The sequence below is a fragment of the Pleurodeles waltl genome, chromosome 8, assembly GCF_031143425.1.
Source record: "Pleurodeles waltl isolate 20211129_DDA chromosome 8, aPleWal1.hap1.20221129, whole genome shotgun sequence".
Classification (NCBI taxonomy): Eukaryota; Metazoa; Chordata; class Amphibia; order Caudata; family Salamandridae; genus Pleurodeles; species Pleurodeles waltl.
In genome coordinates, this window is record NC_090447.1 from 541,270,325 (window position 1) to 541,293,347 (window position 23,023).

A 23,023-nucleotide genomic window follows, 5' to 3' on the forward strand; every position below is an offset into this window, starting at 1 on the left:
ATGAGCAAAGTGTGCTTATAAGGAAACTCGGCGCAATTGGGTGTTGGCTGATCCCTAATTTCCTGCATTCCAAGGCAAGAGAAGGTGCCACTCCTTTCAAAAGGCCAATCATCCCCAGTCACCTGTATGCTGATTAAAGGAGGGGAAACAGAGGAGGGAATGGAAATGGGTAGAAGAAACACATGGAAGAGGTGTAGGGTAAGAAAGGTGTACTGAAGGGAAGAGAAGGGTGTAGTAAGAGAGGAAAGATAGCAAGAAAAAGGGCGAGAAAGAAGAGCACAAATAAAAAATAAAAAAGCAAAGGCGTAGAGAGGATTACTCAAGCGAGGGAATGAGGAAAGACGGTGAGGGGAGCAAGGAAAAGAAGATGGCTAGAGAGAAAGGGGAGAAGGATGATTGAAGTAATAACAATGGAAGTAGAAGGGTTGCAAAAGTAAGAAGGGAGAAAAAGAAAGTTGGGGCCAGAGAGTAATTATGGGCATGTTATGGTTGGAGAATGAGAGGTGAGGGCTTGGGAAAAATAATGAGTGAGCAGAAGAAAACAGTGTTTGGGGGAGGGAAAGAGATGTGAAAAATGGTAGTATATAAGAAATAATTTGGTGCAAAATGCACGTTTTTTCCCCCAAATAAAAATAAAAATAAAAAAGTGATGAACCCCAAGACCTGCCACGCAGTAGCTGTGATCTCACACTTCCCTTCGCTCTGTCTGTGAAGTGAGGGAGCTGGCCCTACAAATATTGCCAAGGCTGCCTTTAGCTCTCAGTCCAGCCCTGGTGACAGTGATAACACAGAGGGATGGCAGATGTGCATAACCGTTGAGGGTAAAGCTTCTCAGGGAGGGTTGATTATGAACAGTCTGCACTCAAAGTATTTGTGCTCTCTTCTTCTCACATCTTGTGCTACTTAAAACACTGATCTTCTCAAAGCAAAAGGAAAAGTTGTCTCCCAGTCCAGTGGCTGGTTCATTGTTGAAATGCAACCTTGAGTTCAGAGTGAGCAGTGTCATTCTGATCTCGACGGCTCCTTTTCAGCGGAGGAAGTCGATTCAATATATTGGTTCATGTCAGCTGAACCACGGAGGTATTTCAGGCAAGCAGTTATTGAGCTCATAATGCAATCTATCTCCCTTCCAAAAATGTTAGCAGCAACTAATAGAGACTTCTAGTTGCAGATTCCTTACCTTAGAAGTTCCCCCAGGCATCAGACTGGATCCAGAGATTTTTCTTCAAGCAGTACCCTTGCGCGCCTTCAGGTGGCATGTGTCGACTCCACATCCATCGTTGGCATCATGGTTGCCGTGATGATTTTGGGGTCATAAATAGGTGCCTCCTCAGTGCTGTGACGTGCCACGCGCTCATCTGGAGAAAGCTACCCTGGTTGTTTTTTGACCAAATTTGAAAGTTTGTCGTGTTTTTTGGTGACTATTGGTGCATTGAGGGATGTCCACGAAGACCTGGTTCAAACATGTGAGGACTGTCGCCGCATAATGTTGGTGATGGATCCGCACCGGGTCTGTTTATAGTTTTTGGAGCGCAACCATGACCCAAAGTTGTTCTCTGAGTACCGGACCATGCACCCGAAGGCTTTGAGGGAGCGGTCCCTAAAGCTCATGGCGACCTAGCGCTCAACTCTGCATTGTTCTTGGTCTCGCTCGAGAGAAAAATCACAAGACTTTCGCTGATTCACCACCTCTCATCTTCCTCAAAGTCTCATGGTCACTCAGGTAAGAAGAAGTCGTTGAAGAAAGCTAGACATTCTTCAACTTCATCCCATCACCCGGCCGATGGGACGAGCATCAACGCTCAAGGCCTCCGTCCGCATAGCCTACTTCTGGATCTGCTCTATGCCTCCCTGAGTTTCCAGGAGTTGGAACAACCCCTGCCCAACTAAAGGGGTTTTGAGGAGGCCATGCGTCTAATATTTTGGCATTCTGAACCCCCTGCGGTGCCGTTGGGGCCTGGGGGTTCAGCTGGAGGTGCTCCGGGGTCCACGCCGGTGGCTTCGGCCTCCGAGGGCCCCTTCGGATCCGCTGTCGGATCCATGCCGATGCCGGTCGTACCATTGTGGCCTTCCCCAGTGCCAACTAAACCATTGACACTCATGATGTCAGTTAGGCCCCCTATCGACGTCAACACAATCATAATCCCTGACGACCTGGAGCCAGAACAGCATCTGCCGACACTGCTTCTGATTTTAATGGGACTACTCACAACAAGTCCGATTTAACCCTTTTTCTTTTGGGTATGAGTATGAGGAGGGATTGGAGGGGTCGCTGGACCCTTATAAATACCAGCTGGATGACCCTAACATGAATTGGGCGAGGCCAGTGGTCTGGATAATCCTCCTACTGTGGCTATGGTGGAGGGAGCCTCCTACTCAATGGTGGTCATTAGGGCTGATGAGGTCATTTGTCTGGAACTGCCCTCTGTAGCAGTCGGGACTAACCTCCTGACAGAGGTGCTTCAGCCTGGGACTTCCACTTCGGAGCCTCTACTCCCATTCAATGAAGCCCTCACTGATGTCCTTCTGCGTACTTGGTCCAGACACAGCACATGGGCTCTTGTGGGAAGAAGATGTCTGGCGTTGCGGTCAATGAACACTGCATGCCTTTTGGGCTGCTATACCCATTCATTGTGGGATACGGTCACGCAAGTCTTGCTGCAGATCCCGTAGGAGGCCTGGGCTATCATCTGTCAAGCTGTTGCTGATGGAGAGATGTGGCGAATTTCACTATTCGATATGGGTTGGACACAACCGAGACTCTGGGTAGATTGGTTGCGTCAACAGCGGCCTTGGTTTTTCGGGGGATGTCCAACAAACCCTTATGGACATGCCCTTCGATGACACCCGTCTCTTTGGAGATGAGGCAGACTCGGTGCTTGAAAGGTTCAAGGAGTCCCGGGCTATGTCTTGGTCCCTTGACCTTTCAGCTGCCCCTCATCCACAACAGTCCACCTTTTGCCCCTTTCTTGCGGGGGAAGGGTCTTCCTGTTGCGTCCCTTTTCACAACCACCGTGCCACCCATGCTACTCAGCCCATGTGTGGCTGGAGACGTGCAATACCACAGGCTCATGGGACAGGGAACCAGAGGTCTGCCCAGTCCACCCTATCCCTGCAGCAGACTCCAAGCCGTCCTAATCCTCCGCACCCCCCCCCCCCCCCATCTCAGACCAGTTAGTCAGGATTCACCATCACCTGTCCCACTAGGAACCCATTATGATGGAGAGGTGGGTTTTGCGGATCGTCCAAAGGGGCTACTCACTCCCCTTCGAGACTGCCCCTCCGGCCATGCCTCTATCCTATGGCTGCTTACCGGATGATCATCTGGCAGTTCTCCACGAGGAAGTCATGGCTGTCTTGGGCAAGGGAGCCATAGAGAGAGTCCCTGCACCAGAAGTAGGTTGTGGTTGTTGTTCCCGGTACTTTATGGTGCCCAAAAAGGAAAAGGGCCTACATCCTATCCTAGAAGTTTGGGCCCTCAATCTCTGCCTCAAGAAGGATAAGTTCAAAATGCTCACTGTGGCTCGGTCCTGTCTGTCTTGGACCCAGGAGACTGGATGGTAGCGTCGGATTTGCAGGTCGCTTACTTCCATATACCAGTCGTGCCTGCCCACAGGTGCTACTTGCAATTTGTGGTTGGTCACGAGAACTTTCAATTTACCGTGCTCCCATTCGGCCTTACCAGCACCCCTTGGGTGTTCACGAAAGTGATAGCTGTGGTTGCAGCTCATCTACGCAGGTTAGGGATTTCAGTCCTCGACGACTGGCTGTTGAAGGCGGACACGCCCCAGATAGTCGTCCCCCACCTTCAGACTATGGCAAACCTTCTGCACATGCCGGGGTTCACTATAAACATGCGGCAGTCACACCAGACTCCCTCTCAGATGCTCCCTTTCATCAGAGCTCTTCTGGACACAGTGCAGTTTCATGCTTATCCTCCCAAAAAGTGAGTCCAGGATATTCAGGTTTTGATTCTATGTTTCAGCCTCTATCCTGGGTTTCGGTGAGGATGACTCTGAGGCTGCTGGGCCCCCTGGCCTCCTGCATCCTACTGGTGTCACATGCCAGATGGCATATGCGGGCTCTGCAGTGGGACCTAAAGTTCCAGTAGGCACAGGATCAGGGGAATCTTTCTGACATGGTTCAGATCTCGGAGGGGACTGCAAAAGACCTGCAGTGGTGGCTTTCTAAACAGGATTAGGTCAACTAGAGATACCTCTCCCTTCCCCAACCAGATCTTACAGTAGTGACAGATGCGTCACTCTGGGATGGGGCGGCCGCATGGGAGAGGCGGAGATCAGAGGTGTCTGGTTTCTGGCAGAATCTGGACTCCACATCAGTCTTCTGGAGCTCTGGGCGATCAGGCTTGCATTGAAAGGGAAAGTAGTGCAGGTGTTCAGAGACCACGCTACTGCCATGTGGTAATGCAACAAACAGGGCGGAGTGGGGTCTTGGACCCTTTGTCAAGAGACTCTGTGCCTCTGGATGTGGCTGGCCTATCAGGACATTTCCCTGGTGGTTCAATATCTGGCAGGCCCTCTGAGCGCCAGAGGAAACAGACTCAGCCATTGATGCATAGTCGACCACGAATGGCATATCCACCGGAGGTGGCTCAAGGTCTCTTTCAGCAATGGGGAGAGCCTTGGTTAGATCTTTTTGCCTCTGCAGAGAACGGTCAATATCAGCTGTTTAGGCTTTGGAGTTTCCAAGGCGGTACTCACTCAGCGACTCTTTTCGTCTCGAGTGGAACTCAGGCCTCCTTTATGCCTTCCCGCCTATACCTCTTCTGTCCATAGTTCTGAAGAAGATAAAGAACAACCGGGCCCAAGTAATCCTTGTGGCTCCGGACTGGGCACAAAGAATATGGTATCCAGAGCTACTGAGCATGGCCACAGATCCTCCAGTCAGACTGTCCCTTTGGGAGGTACTTGTGTCATAGCAAAAAAGGACTGTCTTCCACCCAAACCTCTCCAATCTTCGTCTTCATGCGTGGAGATTGAGCGGCAGCAGTTGACAGCTTTTGGCCTTCGGCCCGAAGTCTGTGACATTATCTTGGGAGACAGGCATCCCTCTATCAAAACAGTTGCCATAGGTCTGTGGCATGGTGTACCAACAAGTCTGTTGATTCCCCCCCCCTGTTTCTTTTTCTGAGGGTCTCTTGTTAATCCTTTCTTTATCCCAGCAGGGCTCTGCTTTGGGCACCCTTAAAGGCTGCTTATCTGCTATCTCAGCCTTTCCTAGATTGCCGGACCAACCTTCCCTTTTCAAAACTCCTATTGTTGGTAGGTTCCTTAAGGGAATCATCCATTTGCTTCTTCCCACTCCGTTTATTATGCCCCTATGAGACCTCAATTTGGTCCTCACTTAATGTGTGCCCCCTTTGTGCCGTTGCATAATTGTCCCTTGTGGCTCCCTACTCTCCAAACTGCTTTTCTTGATGCCATCACCTCTGCTCGCAGAGTGAGTAAGCTTAAAGCTCTTTCTTCTAAACCCCCATTTTTGTGTGTTCAACCTGACAACGTTGCGCTCCGTGCGAGGGCCTCCTTCCTTCCCAAGTTTGTTACGCCTTTTCATGTAGGCAAATCGATCACTTGCCTACTTTTTACGCACCCCCACATCCTTCTCATGAAGAGGAGAGACTCCACCATCTGGATCTAAAAAGAGCATTGGCGTTCTACCTCAGTCATACTAAAGATTTCCGGGTGGACAATCAACACTGTGTTGGATATGTGGGTGTGAAGAAAGGGAAGGCGGTGCAGAAGCATACCATCTTATGATGGCTACTACTTTGCATCAAAATGTGCTACGCTTTACAAAGAAGCAACTCCCTAAGGACATGCACGCTCACTCTGTAGAAAGCTGGCCTGGTGTCTGCTGGACACCTATGGTGTCAGCACCTTATACAAGGTCCATGCAACCCCTAGTGAATGTAGGCAGTGTCTACGAAGCCAGGGCTCTCTAGAGGTAGCTGTGGATGAGCACCCAAGACTTATCCAGGAGACATACAATAGTCACACAGCAACTTATCACACATGAAAGGAGCCTCACAGTGTTACTGTAATAAAGAACCTTTATTTTTGTAACACTACACTAGACTACTTATAGGCAACCTCCCCAACTGAAGGGAAGTACGCTATATATACACACAATAGCAATCAGAAATTAGCATAAAAACAACAAGTATTTGCAAGAATTGCAGAAAATAGTGAAGGCCCTAGAGGAGGGCCAAACCATTTACTAAGAAACTGGAATGCGAAGTGAAGTCCTCCACCCAAGGAAATGGAGTTGTTAGAGGGAAGTTGGAAGAACTAGGAACCCCAAGAGGTAAGTATCTGAGTGACCCGCAGTGGCCAAGAAAGCAGAGGTAACTACCTGGTCTTCCCAAGGACTAACAAGAGGACTTCGAAAAGGATTGTGCAAGAACAGGACCAGACTAGAAGAAACAAAAAGTGGATTCCAGTAGAAGAGGCCATGCAAAAAAAGGGGACAGAGTCCAGTCTATGATGGAGTGTCCAGTGGGGACCGGAACCACTACCCACCTTTCTGTAGATGAAGATCCGGGTTGATACAGGACGAAGACAAGCTGTGGAGCCCAGGAATTGAAGAGGAGTCCTTGGAGCGGTGCAGATGGTGTCCCACGTTGGGTTGCAGATGGTCAGTGGTGTACGAGAACCACCAACAAGCCTTGGCAAATACAAGAGGAGCAAAAGAGGAGTCGCAAGGCTGAAGAGGACCAGAAAGGTCCAGGGGACTCAAGACTTGGAGGGGAGTCTGGGCAGACACTCAGCAGTTGGGAGAGCCAACAAAAGCAGTCACAGCCCCACGTGCAACCCACTGGTAGCAGGCACAGAAAGTTTCAGTGATTCCCAGTCAGCACACTTGGAGAGGAGTCCCACGTCGCTGGAGCAGCAGAGAAAAGACTGTGCTTGGCAGGAGGAAGTGCTGCAGGCGGGGCTACTAGGAGCTTCAAGATCTTTCAGCAGGGGACAAAAAACCTTGGTAGCTGCAGGAGTTGTGGTGCAAAGGGGTACTGTCCTGCAAGCAGAGGCAAGGGCTCACCATCTCCGAAGTTGGACAGCTGGCAGAGAGGACCAGGAGGACCGCTACAGACCACCACCTGTGATGAAGGATCCCCGTAGTTCTAGGAGAGAGCAGATCCACGCAGCTGGACGTTATTGCTGTAGGTGCCTGCAGATGCAGGGGAGTGACTCCTTCACTCCAAGGGAGATGCCTTTTTGCTGAAGTCTCGCTAACCTCAGAGGGTGCACAGCTGGGGAAATGTTGCTGTTTCTGGAAGGAGCTTAAGAAACAATGTTGCAAAGCAAGGCTGTCGCTGGAGTTGCATTGTTGTCACTTCCTGAAGAGTTCAGTTGCGGTTCCAGTGGCCAGAAGTGGACGTAAATGATGCAGAGGATTCCTGGTGGAGTCTTGCATATCGAACATGGGGACCCACCCACAAAGGAGTCCCTAAATAGTCCTAAAAGGGGGTATGGTCACTTTGCCAGGTGATCACCTATCAGGAGGGGTCTCTGACATCACATGCCTGACCTGCCCACTCAGATGCTCCTAGGGGCCTCTTCACATCTTGGTTTCAAGGTGGCAGAATCGAGTGGTCACCTGGAGGAGCTCTGGGCACCACCCCTGGGGTGGTGAAGAACAGGCGAGTGGTCACTCTCCTTTCCTTTGTCCAGTTTCATGCCAGAGAAGGGACCAGTGGTCCCTGGACTGGTGCAAGCAATTTATGCCAGGAGGGCACCAAATGTGCCCTTCAAATCAAACTGGTGGCTTTGGGATGCTACCCCTCCCTAGCCTTGTAACACCTATTTCCAAGGGAGAGGGTGTTGCATCCCTCTCCTACAGAAAATCCTTTGTTCTGCCTTCCCCTGCTTGATCTGGTCAAGCAGCAGGAGGGCAGAAACCTGTCTGAGGGGTGGCAGCACCACGGGCTGCCTGGAAAACCATAGAAGACTGGTAGGAGCAATACTGCGGGTCCTCTAAGGAGCTCGCAGAGTGCATGGAATTTTACAACATATACTGGTAACAGTATTGGGGTATGATTCCGACATGTTTGATACCAAACATGCCCAGGTTCGGAGTTACCGTTATGTAGCTGGACACAGGTGACCAGTGTCCAGGACACGGGTAAAATGGTTTCCCTGCACTTACGAAGTCCAGTGCAATGGAGCTGGAGTTCATAGGGGCACCTCTGCTCATGCAGGGGTGGCCTCATACACAGGGACCTGCACCCTGCCTTCTGGTCTAGGAGGGCATACCATAGGGGTGACTTACAATGACCTGGGGCAGTGACCTGTGGTGAAAGGGTGCATGCACCTTTTCAGGCAGGTTGCAACGGTACGCCTGCAGACATATTTGCATGGGCTCCCATGAGTGGCACAATACATGCTGCAGCCCCTGGGGTTCCCCTGGTGCCCCAATGCCCTGGGTACCGAAGTACCAGATACTAGGCACTTATAAGGGGGCACCAGTATGCCAATTGTGGAGTGTATAAAGGTCCTAAGTAACTAAATTTAGAGGGAGCGAGCACAGTCACTGGGGTCCTTGTTAGCAGGATCCCAGTGAAAACAGTCTAAGCACATGGATAGCAGGCACAAAGTGGAAGTCCTTTCCTACACACTCCACCAGAGCAACTGCTGCTAGCACGCAGAGTGCCTGTTCTTGATATCTGCCAGGCAGCAACGTGGGCATCTCTGCACACGTTCACAAGACATTACTGCCTGGACGGTCAGGTCCACAGAGATGGCTACTTTGGTCATTCGGTCCTGCAGGACTTTTTAGTAAGATCTTGGTTCACAGCCCACCACCGGGGATGGTATTGTTTGGGTGTCTGTTTTAAGGTAAGGAATCTGCAACTAGAAGTCTCTATCAGATGAACAAGTACTTACCTTCGGTAACGATTTATCTGGTGGAGACATATTCTAGTTGCAGATTCCTTACCGAGGCACCCATCCTCCCCGCTTGCGAACTGATTTCTAGGGACAGGGATTCCCTTTTCAGGGCCTTAGCTCTGTTGCACCATTTTCAGTGTTATCCATGGCTCATGCGCTTTGGCGTGGAAAGTGGTGAAAAGAAACTGATGTCGCAGCTCTGAGGCGGCACCTATGTATGACCACTATGTCATCAAGGCAACCACGATGCCAACGACAGACGCGGAGTTGACTCACGCCACCCAATGGCACGCAAGGGAACTGCTAGACAAAAAAAATTCCAGATCCAGTCTGACGCCTGGGGAAAATTCTAAGGTAAGGAATCTGCAACTAGAATTTGTCTCTATCAGATAAATTGTTACCGGAGGTAAGTAACTTGTTCATCAAGTTAATTTTCCTCATCCATGATGCTTTCATTCTTGGAAACGTGTTTAGAGCCCAAGGGGGCAACCCGGTAACCCCTGGACCTGAGTCATACAATAATACAAGGACAAAATGGTCCCTTAAGGGGGAAGTGTAAACCTCAGCTTCCCCCTTCTTGATACATATCTATTCATTGATTTGTCTTGATGAAAGAAGGAACAATTATTTTCAATTATTATTAAAGTTGTGGTCTCAACGGCGCAGTGAAAGTGAAAAGGTGAATATAAAGTGCTCAAGTGCTAAACAGTATATGTACAGTATATGTAGATGAATAATGACTGATACGGATGCAAAGGTGTTTAATTCAGGACATGTGCGATTATCACACTGAAATCTTTGACCAACTGTGAGATAATACTGGTTATCTGAAGATCAACGAAGACCCCAGTAATGACATCAGAATACTTACAGTCGACATCACAAGTATAGGTCTTGAACAAGGATTTCTCAGTAAGAATGAGCATGGTTTCTTAAAGAGCACCCCAGAACACCAGTAATTTACCTTTACCCCAAATCTCTCCTTCGGCCAGTTCCTACATATACGACACAACTGCACTAAGATGTCTGATTATTTCACTGAGACAGGTCTATAAAAAAAGATTGATAGAGACGGGGTACCCCAGACATCTTGTCAGGCCGGCAAGGAAAAGAGCATGGTACAATCCCAAAGAAGTGCTCCGTGAGCCGCAGCAAATGGATAATAAATGCGAGTGCATCATTTGCGTAGGCACCTTTAACCCAGCAAGCAAAGGAATAAAAAAAAATGTCAAAAAACATTGGAAATTGGTGGTAGATCATCTTACCACCAAAGAAGGACCCATGTTTTCATTTAAAAGAGGCAATGATTTCAGGGAACACCTGCTAAGGACTGCCCTTGCACAGCCATCCAGGGTTACATTAACTTGACAGTGGGGTCTTACACCACTGTTAGGCCACTCCAGGTGTGCTCATTGTGTGGCATGCAGATACTGCATGCATGCAAAGGTTTTTGTACATCTTAATGTGAATTTCACTTTGACTAATTCACAAATTGCAATGCCCACAGTGTAATTTACGCAACAATGTGCCTGTGTGACCTTACATACATCGGGCAAACCACACAACATTTGCTGTGCAACTTCACATCATCCTCTTACACAAAATACCTTCAAACCACTGAAGCACACAGGAAGAGGCTCTGCCCCTCTAAGCCCTAATACCCATTGCTTAATTTGGGGCGGTGATTGCAGATGAGGCCAACCTGCACTCATTTTCTTTTTTTGGGACTGACACTTATTTTTCCTCATCAAGCTTTGACCCAGAGCAAGGGAAAGAAAAAACAAACAAGAGTGAAGAAGGATAAGAAAGACGAAAAACTGCAACAAAATTAGGAAGCAGAAACTTGCAACAATATGATAAAGGGGCAAGGAGTGTCTAGTGCCTGATTGGAGTCATGAGGTGGGCTCAAGATTGTGTCTTTTGTGTTTGGCTCTCCAATATACAAAAGCGCTGACCGCAGGCTTCAGACAAAAACTGTGGACCCCACCACTTATTGTATTACAAATTAAACACTCACTAAACCCAAGCCTAACAGTCGTTTCACACGACATGAGAGTCAGAAAACTTTCCCAAAAGTTGAGAATTAAAACCCACTCAACAGATTGATGCAGATTAGACTCTGCTCTCTGAAGGTGCCACAGCCACAAACTAGCAGGTTGGCAAGTTTTCATCAACGTATCCAGGGGAAAACGGTTAGTAAATGACCCCGATCAGGGGCAGGAGAAAATCAGTCCTAAGGATGGAAACAAGTAGGACACGCCTCCAAAATGTTTTCCCTGCAGAAAGTCACAAAGGAAACGTCTCATGTTTCTCTTTGCAGAAACATGCACATGTACATTTACTAATGCATACTTGATTACACGTTTCATGATTCCTGTTTAATTGTGTCTGTGGTTCCTTTCCAAGTATACTTCTGAACTTCATAAGGAAAGTACTCAAAATAAATGATTGAATTCACAACTTTCTTTCCTTTCTTCTATGTGCGAGCCAGTGTGAGTTACTATTTAGTTAAATCATTGATGTACACATTCCTTGAAGGTGATCTCTAGATTAAAAATTATATATGTTGATCTTTATTTGCAGATTTCTTCTCACTTTGTGACCATGTACACTCATCCATACACACCAGAACAGTGTCTGCACAACTGTTTGACACTGGTAAATGCTTTCCGTGCGATCAGCCTTAATATTGATGTTCAGGTAAGTGAATATACGCTAACACGCTATAACGTACGTCAGGGCAAAGTATCTTTATATGTTCTTAGTTGCATTACACCTTTCTGAAACTTGCTTTTCTCTCTTTCATTTGGTGTGGTGGTGGAAGGGGATGGGGACTGTCGGAATTATATATTTGTGAATCTTGCTTTATTCAGCTATAAATGTAATCGGAACCGTTGTTTATTGAAGCCAATTGCCAGTCCGGAGCAGTCTTGGGCTGGTGACAAGGTTCATTGACCAGTGCACCAGCTCCTGGACATACATAGCATGTCCTCAGTCTGCTTGACCCATTAACTGCCCGACCAACTATACCCAACAGAAGAACCAGTCCAAGACACATTGGAGAAAATAACCTTGAGCCCTTGTTCCAACCTCATGCCCCAGTTTTCTCCCCAGAGCATAGACCCCCAAGAAAAGATCCACCAACTTTATACAACATGAGCAAGAGCACAGGAGTACCGTGCCAGCGAGAGTTGGAAACGATACAGCATACAACCCCCATGCCACCGGGAAAGGGATATGTGGCAGCTTCAAAATGTATGTTGAGCCTGTGAATGGTAGATGTTGCCTCATAAGCAAATATTTCTTTCCCTCTGACAACCCCTTCAAGGAAAGTGAGAATAATGGCAGTAATACCTTGTGCTTAGTTCTGTATTCTTATTTTTTTTATTTTTTATTTACAGTTACAAAACTCTGTAAATAGCAGGTTTTTATTACTAAATGTAATGGTTCTCAGTTTATTATTGGCTGTTAAGATGGCTCAGTGAGCTTAACCACTCCTCACCGAAATATTTAGCAATTCGCAGGTCATGACTTCTAACACTAGCAAGCTAGCAAGACGACCTCAACCGTATAATTTTCAGAGATCAATAAATTGAGCACTATTAATTTGGAGCATTCGTTATTTAAACGACTTGGACAATGGCAGACATATGGCAAGAAGCGTTTATTTAAAAAAAAAAAAAAATGTATTTATCAACCCCAGGAGAACCCAAAGGCTGAGTTAATCTTGGCGGGATTCAGACTTGGGAACAGCAGGTCACACCAGATGTTAGCAGTGTCAACCTAATTCAATGAGCAATCTTGCCGGCTATTTTTAATTACATAAATGAGCTGCAGCTTGCCATAATTTCATCACAAGTACTCTTTCCGATATGTACAGAAATGTATAAAGTGAACTGAGATTGTGAAATAATTTAACATTCCCTTGTAGACATCCTAACTTAATTTCCTGCCCTTACAATGTTCGACGTATACTCCCATTTATAAACTCTGCTGCCTTACTACTTTGCTTGAAAATATTATCAGATGTGATGAAAAGGGAGAGAAACATATTTTGAATAAAGACTGAAAAATAACCGCAGCATATAGAGATGACTTCAAAGAAACAGACACTTTATCAAAATGTTAGTAGTTAGTCACTTGCCATAAGTGGATGATGCAGGGTATATCCCTACTGCAAGAATCCAGGAGGGAATCAGTCTTCAGGAATAGAGCAAGGGAGTGTTTCATTGCATCATTTCCTAGAACCATTGATACTCTCCTGAAGCTCGAGGTGGATGATGGGGCATAGGAGTGCTTCTCTCATTAAAGGTACCCTAATAAACTTTTCGAACGCTACAGGACCCCCTTGTAATCCAGTGGTGGCTCATAATTTTTAGGACTAGTGAGGCAGGTACATTCACACACACAGTCCTGTCCATCCATCCACTCACAAGCACACACACAAACCCATCCGTTCACAACCTTGCACACATACTGACATCCACCTATCCATAAGCGCACTCACTCACCCCATTCATTTACAAGCGTACACACATACTCACTCAACCATTCACAAACACATACTTCCACACACCCATTCACGCATGTGCAGATTTACATTCATTCATTCATTCATACATGCTCGCAGGCAAAAATTCAGTAAGAACTTACTGGACTGCAACAGTGATTTGGAAGCACAAAGGCCCCGGAAGGAACTAGAGGCTTTGGGAAAGGAAGGGAAAATTGAAAGATCCCTCCACGTCCTCTTATGGTTGACCTTGTCATGGGTCTGTCAATGAGAGAAGGATCTTCCTTAAGTCCTCACAGAGTGGGGTGTGGTCGGTGATATTTTCTCACCCCATCCCGCTTTGTGAGGAGGAGTCATTGATAGAGAATCAGCCCTGAGCACTTCAGGGCTCGAACCTGAAGTGCATGTGGCTGACTCTGTTGATGATGCTCTGCCTCGTCATAGGGGGGCTGGGTGGCCCTCACAGATCTTTGCCGGACTGATGAGGTCACTACTCTCAGTGCTGTGAGGTCTTCACCCCAGCAAACCGTGGCTCAGACTACCAGGCACCTGTGCATTAGTGCATGTAAAGTGCATGACTGATTCTGACATGTGAGTTTGCCAGGTTGACCTTTGTTTAAGGGACCTTTAAGAAGGTGCTTTCTGGTCTTAATTTTGATGCAGACACATTCTCCACTGATTGTGAAATGTAACAGATGTGCTGGTGGTGGCTGAAGTGGTGAATGTATAGAACCTCATGGCAATATCCTCCTCCTGCATGCCCTACAATGGTTGTTTCAAACACTACAAACAGGGCCCCACAAGTGCGCTGTGGGCAGTAGCAGTGTTCCACCCAATAAAAAAGTCCTACTGGCTTTTCCATAATCAGTCATTAAGAGGTCCGTATCACTCAATCTGTCCATTTCATTGTTTTTCATCTTTGATTTTTAACACATTCCACCTGCCATTGAGCAAACGGTAGCAGGAGTGGTTTCCAGGACTGTAACATTAACTGGTCTGATTTGCTGGTAGATGGTTAGATGTACTTTATTTTTTGAATTACTATTTTTTTCGAGTTATAGAGAAACAAGAGCTTTACAAAGGAGGATTGAAGGCTCTAACTGGACTGCAAAATGGTTTCTCTCCACTGGCTGCTTTCCTCCCCCAGGTTATAGTTTGTCATCCCTACCCTTTGATAAATGCTTGTACATCTTGATTTATGCATGGAGGATTGCCCATGGCTGTACCCAGAACAGTGTGGGTGTCACCAAGGGAAGTCTGTAATAAATCAGACTGCCTGTTTGTCTTTCACAATGTAATCTAGTGCTTAGCCGTTCCCCAAAGCAATGCATGAAGTTGTGTGCCTTTGCTGGAGGACACAGTAATATAAAGGTTTGAAAATGTGTTATTACTGAATGTATCGTATGCATTTAAGCTATGTCACATTCAAGAACCTTGTGTGATGAAATGAGACTATAAAAAAGCACCACAGGGGATTCATAATGAATGGAGGAATGTTCCCATGGAAGTTGTTTGCACATATTCTGCTCTCTCACTGTAAAAGGCTGGCAAGCTTATTTTAGAAAATGAAGCCCTTCAGAACGATTATGAACCAGCTGAGAAAATGAGCTGCAAATATTGTAAAATAAGTTGATGTACGATTTGCTTGGAGGGCCTCATAATTTAGCTTTATAAATCTCAAAACCTGGAGTAAGCAAGGTAATGTTTCCATTAGGTGAGAAAAATGGTGTGTAATCTAGTTTCCATATAGTTTGTCTCTCTAACAAGATTTCAGTAGTGGTTGTGGCTATTATGGGTGCTGATATATTTGCATTGAAGTACCAAATTCACGCTCCACAAAATATAAAAAAGACAACTTTAAGTTATCCTCAATATTATAATTTGTAAAAACATAGTAAACACTGTATCACTTACTAAAAAAATGAATACTTTAAAATTATTTCTGCTTCATCTCTTATTATATGATCTTCCGCCTGGTAGGGACTGACACTTCTTCCTTTCACTTGTGTATATCAGCATTTAATGGCTGGTGAAAGGCATGAACGCTCAGTACAAAGTCCTCTTTCCTAAGCTAGTATGGAGAGCTTGAACCCCATAGTGACACTGTGATTGGCATGAACATGAGCTACTTTGTTACAGCAACACTGGGCTTTGAAAGCATGGCACCAGAACAAGCATACATGAAAAGTGTAGCCGTTGGGGGTCTATACTTGGGTCCCACCTTGCTGACCGCACGGAAGATTTGTAAGCCTGTCAATGTGGATTTCATCATGTAGTCTGAACAGGTCATTCGAGTGCAGGAGCGTCCAGTTCCGTGTAAGTCTTCTGTCATACCGGTGTAAGTGACCTGCTAGACATAGCAGGGTTGTGTTCTATTGATGTCCACCTGATGAACGGAGTGACCATTTCTGATCTAAATGGGCTAAGAGGAAACAAAATACGTAAAAAAATAGTGTAGGAAAAGTTCAAATTAGCCGCTTCTGCTGACATTGAAGGCAATTTTCATCTTCCTCCTAATGTATCATGCAGAAGTAAAGCAACAAACGAGGGATGAGCAGCTAAAGAGCTGGGGCTTCACCTCCAGACCTTTACTTTCCTGCATCCCCAACTCTGGACGCCACATCGGCTAAATTCAAGGTGCCTGCTTATCCCCTGCACCAGAAAGGTGGTGATCTGCTTTTGTTTTTACCACGGTGAGCCTCAGCCCAAGCGATTTGAACTTGGTGCATCTACACAGCTCACGCTATACGACATTTGACCCTGAAAGTCCCTTTTCCAATTTCAAAATATAATTTGTTTCAGTGAGGTGCCTGAGTAGACCAAAACATTCATAGAAAAAAACACTAATACAAAAGACACCATACAAATTTAAATTTGACATCCTGCATAAAATACACTGAATGTATAGGTGAATTAATTTATTTGTCTGTTATAGGCCACTGACATATGCGACCCAAACCCAGTCATGATGCTTATGCTGTGCGTCTACCTGTATGAAAAGATGCCCCTGTATGTTCCGAAGAAGAGTGTGGAATTTGAAGGTGCTCTACATTCTACTGTGGCTAGAGAGGTAAGTTGATCCTTTTCAGAATGTATAATTTAGAGGGTCCTCATTGAATCTTTGTACAAATACTCTCTCCTTTTCAGTCCGACATTTTTATGTAGTTTAGTTATTATGTGCATGGTGCTACAGTTTATCCCAATGACGGCTCCCAAGTACATGGAAAAAATATAAAAGCAAAACATCTGATCATATTTCATAAAGAACAGCACTAAAAGAAACACGTTCATATCTGATTGGGAGGCGCAAATTCCTCACTGTGGAATATTCCCCAGGCATCACACAGGATTTAAAAAATGTTGGGAAATTCCTTTGGGCTCTGGTAGGAGATGTTCAGCTCCATGTGCCATTGCTGGATTCATCAGTGTCGGACGTGATGTGCTCTGTGTATATATAGGCGCCACCTCTGCACGCTGACCTCAGTTCTTTCTTTTCCACGCCATCAGCAAGGATCTGGATGAACTTCCCTCAGAGACTTTTCAACATTGTTTCAACATCAAGTGCCTTCTTTTCACATTTTTCGACTGTTCCCAAAGAAACCCACTGGGATCAAGCCTTGTAGAGCCTGTCATCTACAAATGTCAGAGATAAATCCCTACCTGGTATGTCTGTGGTGTCTGGAGAGGTACTGCAACTCTGGGTTGTGTGTGGAGTGCAGGACCTTAAACACCAAGGCCATCTGTGAGCAGGCCATAAAGTTCTATGCTGCTCGCCATACAACTCAGTGCTGCTCTGGGTCCCGTTCACATGGAAGGTCTTGGGACCAATCTCAGAGTTGCTTGCATTGGTCCTCGTTGTACTCCCAGACTTCTTCAGGTAATTCCCATAAAAGAAAGTCCAAGAAGTCAAAAGCGCTCTGACTTCTCTGCGTCACTCCAATTATTCTGATGATGCAAGAGAAAAACATACACGTCAAGGCCTTGCTTTCAGGTGTTCCTCTGTAGTCTGTTTGGAAACTGGGTTTGTTGTGCCCATGAGTTTCCCAGAGCGACCCCTGCACAACCCTGAGTTTTTAGGACATAAGCCTCATATTTGGGTCACGTACCCCTCTGGATCACTCTCTGGTCCCATGGGTTCAGGAGGATCTTTGACTGGGGCTCCACCCACGGGTCCACCCTCAGCACAAATCGACCCCTCAGGATCCAATGTTTGATCTGTATCTGTTCTAGCCACGGCTTCGCAACCTCCTCCTTGGACCATTTCAAGTGGGGCCTTAGACACCCATCAGTGGTGGTGAACAAATCGTGATTCCTAACTCTGATACAGAGTCAGAACGGTGTCGCACAAGGTTGGTTCTGGCACTGACCAGGGCCACCCTAACTGAATTGGAGATGGAGCCCTATTTCCCTGAAGAACTCACTGAGGAACGTGAATTGAAGAGATCTGAGGACCCTTATGGCTACTCTGACCCCCTAGCAGAGTCCATGGCCGACTGCAACTCGTAGGAGGATCTGGCAGATGCCAGTGGTTTTGACACTTCACCTGACCCTTGATTCCTTTCTCCTCCCACAGAGGCTTCTAGGAAGCTGCAGTCAAGGTCAAGACCAACATCTTGATGGAGGTGCTTCAGCCTGGGGGTATATCTTGCAGAACCCTTATCACCCTTTAATGAAGCTCTTCCTGATGCCCTGCTGAGGGCCTTGACCGTGCCCTGCCTGCACAGGGCTATTGCTCGCTGCCATCGCTCCACACCAAAGAACTCAGCCTCCCAGGCCCAACCTCTCAGATCAATCCCACACATTCTCTACCACACCACCAGCGGAAAGGGAATCCAAGAGGTTGGATACCTTTGGTAAGAGGATTTTCTCTTCCACCAGCCTGGCACTGTTGTCTATGAACACAGTATGCTATTAGGTCATTATTCCCATATGGAGTGAAATACAGTTGTGCAGGTGCTAGCTATGGTTCTAATGAGGCCTGGACCATACTCTCCCAAGGTACTGCTGATGGAAGAGATGCAGCTAAGTTCACAATCACATGCTGGTTGGATACGACTGACTCACTGGGCACAACCATTGCCTCAACAGTGGTGCTCCAATGTCATGCCTCATAGAGGAATATTGGCTTTTCAAGGGATATCCAGACATTCCTTATGGACATGCCATTCAATGTGACTCACCTCTTTGATGATCAGGCAGATTTGGGCTTGGGAAGATTGAAAGGCAGTACTGCACTGCTAGGGCATTGGGGCTCACTGTGGCACCAAACAGCTGCATTCTACCCAATGCCCCTTCCATAGATTTGGTAGGGTTTATCTGCTGCATACATTTCCCCCTAGCCACTACGGCCAGCAGGCACAGTCCTATTATGTCAGTGGTCACGGTTTCCACAAGTTTCATGGAACTTGACAAGTCTGCTCCCTCCAACCCCAGTCAGCTGCTCAGTGGAAGCCTCTTTGATATGCCCTCTATCCACCATAGCCATCCGTTTGGTTGGAGAATTCTGCACCATCTGCCCCAGTGGTGGGAGATCACTTTAAACAAACGGGTGCTTTAGGGTTATACCCTCCCTTTCTAACAGACCCTGATGCCACTTCCACAATATATAATTGGCTGATGGAGAACAACCTTGCTCTCCTACAGCAGAAAGTACTGGCCCTTTTGGCCAAAGGAGCCATCAAGTGCCAGCATTAGAAGTAGGTCAGGGTTGCTATTCCCGCTACTTTCTAGTGCCCAAGAAGGATGGAGACCTCCAGCCTATCCTAGACCCATGACTTCTCAATTACTTTGTGGAAAAAAGAGAAATTTGAATACTCCCCCCGTTCCTAGGTCTTATCCCCTCATAATCTTGGAGACTTGATGGTAGGATTGGACTCCCAGGATATGTATTTCCACATCCCTGTTCTTCCTGCCCACAGACTTTACCTGCTGTACACGGTAGGCCAGGAGCATTATCAGTTCACTGTGTTTCCCTTTGGTCTTACCCGCGCCCCTCAGATGTTCACCAAAGGCCAAGGTGATGGCGGTGGTTGCAGTACATCTATGGAGGTTAAGGGTCCCAGTCTTCCCCCTACTCCATGATTGGCTGCTGAAGGTGGGCTTGCACCGGGCAGTCATCTTCCACCTCCAGACTACAGCAGACCTCCTGCACTAGCTAGGGTTCACTATCTATGTACCACACCAGACTCTCAAACACTCCTTTTCATTGGGGCAATTCTGCACATAGTGCTTTTCTGTGCAACTGCGAGTCAAGGGTATTCGGGCTATGATTCTGATGTTTTGTCCTCTATCCTGGATATCAGTGAAACTGACTCTGAGGCTGTTGGGCCTCATCACTGCTTGTTCGTACAACATGCCCCATGGCATATGTGGGCTCTGCAGTGGAACTTAAAAACTAAGCAGGAGATGTATTAGGTAAATCTCTCCGCCCTGCTCCAGATGTCAGAGGAACTGCAAAATACCTGCAGTGGTGGCTTTCGAACTGCAATTGTTTGGCAGCAGAACCCTCTCTCTTCCCCACTCACAGCAGTGACAGATGTGTCACTCCTGGGTTGGGGCAGCCAACTGGGAAAGGTGAAGATCAAGGGACTCTGTTCTCTGGCAGAATCTCAGCTCCATATCAACCTGCTGGAACTGAGAGTGGTCTGACTGGCATTGAAAGACTTTCTCCCTTCCATCAAGGGAAGGCTAGTCCAGGTGTTCACAGACAACACTTTCATCAGGTGATGGAAGGTCTCTTCTGAGACTGTGAAGAAACTTGGTTAGATATATTCACCACCTGCGAGAAAGCTCAATGTCAGGACATCTGCGCACTGGAGTCTCAAGTTGAGCTCAGGATTTCTATGGCTTTGCCGCTAATACCACTCCTATCACAAGTTCCCAAGAAGGTCATGAATTGGATCCAAGTAATCTTAGCGGCTCCAGATTGGTGAAGGAGGCTATAGTGCCCCGAGCTCCTGAGCATGTTCATGTGTCCTTTGATCAAACTGCCTCTTTGTGAAGATCTCCTGTCACAGCAGCAGGGAAGGGTCCTGCACCTGAACCTGCACACTCTACACCTACATGAATGGAGATTCAGCAGCAACAGCTGAAGATATTTCATTTTCCTCCCGAAGTGTATGATGTCAGTCTGGCAGCCTGGTGCCCCTTTAGTACAATATATACCCCTGCCAATGGGGAAAGTTTGGGGCTTGGCTTGCAACCAAATCTGTTGATCCTTTGTCTCCACCCTTTCCTGAAGTGCTCTTGCTTGTTCTTTCTCTTGCCTGGCAAGGTTTTGCTGTGGGGATGGTTAAAGGATATCTTTCTGCCATTTCCACCTTTCTGTGGTTGCCGGACCAACCCTCCCTGTTCAAGTCACCTGTTGTGACTGGATTCCATAGAAGTTTGCATATGTGGGCTCTGCATATGTTTTATCTTATGCCCAATGGGACTTGAATTTAGTTCCAACTTTTCTCATGTGCTTTCCTTTTGAGCCAATGCTCAACTGCACCCTAAGGCTCCTAACAATAAAGACTGTGTTCCTTGTGGCAATTGGAGGGTTGGTGAATGACAAGCCCTTTTTGTTAACCCTCTGTACACTTCCATCTTTCCAGAAAATCTGGTTCTTGGAATGCAGACATCCTTTTTGCCAAAGGTAGTCACACTTTTCCACGTTGGAGAGAACACCATCATCTTACCAAGGAAGAGGGTAGGGTCCACTGCCTGGATCAAAAAAGAACGTTATCATTCTACATTGATGGTACCAAAGAATTTGCGCTGGACAATTAATTCTTTGTTGGATTTACAAGGTAAAAGAAGGTAAAGACAGTTCGAAAAAGAATCATGTCTCAATGGATCATCATCGGTTAAGACCTGCTACGCAATGGCCAAGAAACAGCTAACTGAAGGTTTAAGAGCTCATTCCACAGGAGCTAAAGCTACCACCCCTTCATTCGTTCAAGGTGTCTCGGTTCCGGACATCTGTCAGGTAGCTATGTGGGCATCAATACACACTTTCACCAAACACTACTGCCTAGACAGTCAGGTCCGATGAGATGGGCATTTTGCCTTATCTGTACTCTAGGACATTTTATTTTAAACAGTCCACAGACCTGCCTTGGAGGAGAGCTTGTTTTGGTATCTATTCTATAGTAAGGACTCTGGCTAGAAGTCTGTATCAGATGAACAAGTTTTGTACCTTCGCTAACACCTTGTCTGGTCACTTTACCTAGCTGCAGACGCCTTAGCGACCGTCCCATTAGTCCCCTTCTGCAAACTGTCTTACCATATAAAAAAGATCCTTCAGGACCTCAACTTTGACACAGCAGTCATTCCTTCTCAGATCATCTCTGTGCTTCTGGTGCAGAAAAATAGTCAAGAACTGAGGTCAGCGCACTGAGGTGGCACCTTTATAGGCACCGCATATGTCACTTGTGTCAGGGACGATGCCCATGCCACGCGGAGCTGAACAATGCCACCTACCAGTTCAGGAGGGGATTCCTAAAAAAAAGTTCTGATCCGGTATGATGCCTGGGGAATATTCTAAAATGAGGAGTCTGTGACTAGATAAAGTCTCTACCCGATAAGTTGATACCAAAGATAAGTACTTGCTCCTTATGGAGCCACACTTGGTTAAAAAACAAAAATAATAAAGGAAGCAGTAGAAGGGCCTCTAGAAAAGTTTCTGAGTTGACGACTGTCTATGTTTCATTTTTTACCCCCTGTTGAGGCTTCACAATGGAGTCCACTTGCCCAGGATCTGACTTAACATCATAAATAAGTACCGATTTCTAGTGTTTATTGAGGATCAAAATGGAAGTGCAAAAGCAAACATCTGGTGGTAAAAACAAATTTGATCAAAAGCTTCAAGAGACCTTACTTCATTTCACAATCAACATACTAGGGATTTTTTTTTAAACACAATTTCAGATTCTAGAATTCAACTTATAAATCACAAATAGGTTAAACGATAAACCTTGAGTCATACATTTTGGTTGGTCATTCAGAGATGTTATGAAAAAAATGGGCATCGTGGTCAAATTCAACACCTGTAGGAGCATTCATCTTTTCAGCAAATACTTCATTCAGGTCTCAAAGTCTTCCTTCTTTTTGTGTTTGGTATCTTAATCAGAATTATCTCTCTTCCTCTAATTATAAAATGAGTCCTATTCCATGGTTAATTTGGTAACAATCTTCCATGATATCAAAATCATCTTTCTGCCAGAAAAGAGTGATTTGTTGATCACTTTCTGGGATATATGTACCTCATTCAACAGGCACGTCATTCCCAGATGGGACCTACATGGGGGTCAAGGGAACATTTAAAATGTCCTGCTTTTAAAATACTGACACATTAGTCCAGAAAGGGTGGAGAACTGGGCATACCCACATGACAGGTGCTTAGTTTTCTATATGTCTGTAAACTCTCAACCAATTGAAGTGAAAGAGCCTCAAGCTGTGAAGTTTGGATGGGCTGAGCTGTACCTTCAGCATTCTCATTATGATATTGCAAATGGGTATCTTTCTTAGTAGGGTGCAGAACAGAATGAAAATATCTCTGCGAGCTGTAGCTCCATTCTCATTTTCTCAAACTATTTTTCTGCCTGTCAGTGACTGTGTCCTAGGT

General features: G+C 46.3%; 1 protein-coding gene across 1 annotated transcript in view; it reads left to right on the forward strand.

The window, feature by feature from the left end:
- Positions 1–23,023, forward strand: part of CFAP47 (cilia and flagella associated protein 47) — a 2,216,809-nt gene that overhangs the window by 619,074 nt on the left and 1,574,712 nt on the right. The window contains exons 35-36 of the mRNA XM_069204610.1: positions 11,490–11,606; positions 16,352–16,486. Of these exons, the coding sequence (XP_069060711.1) occupies positions 11,490–11,606; positions 16,352–16,486 (252 nt within the window). The remainder of the gene's footprint in view (positions 1–11,489; positions 11,607–16,351; positions 16,487–23,023) is intronic.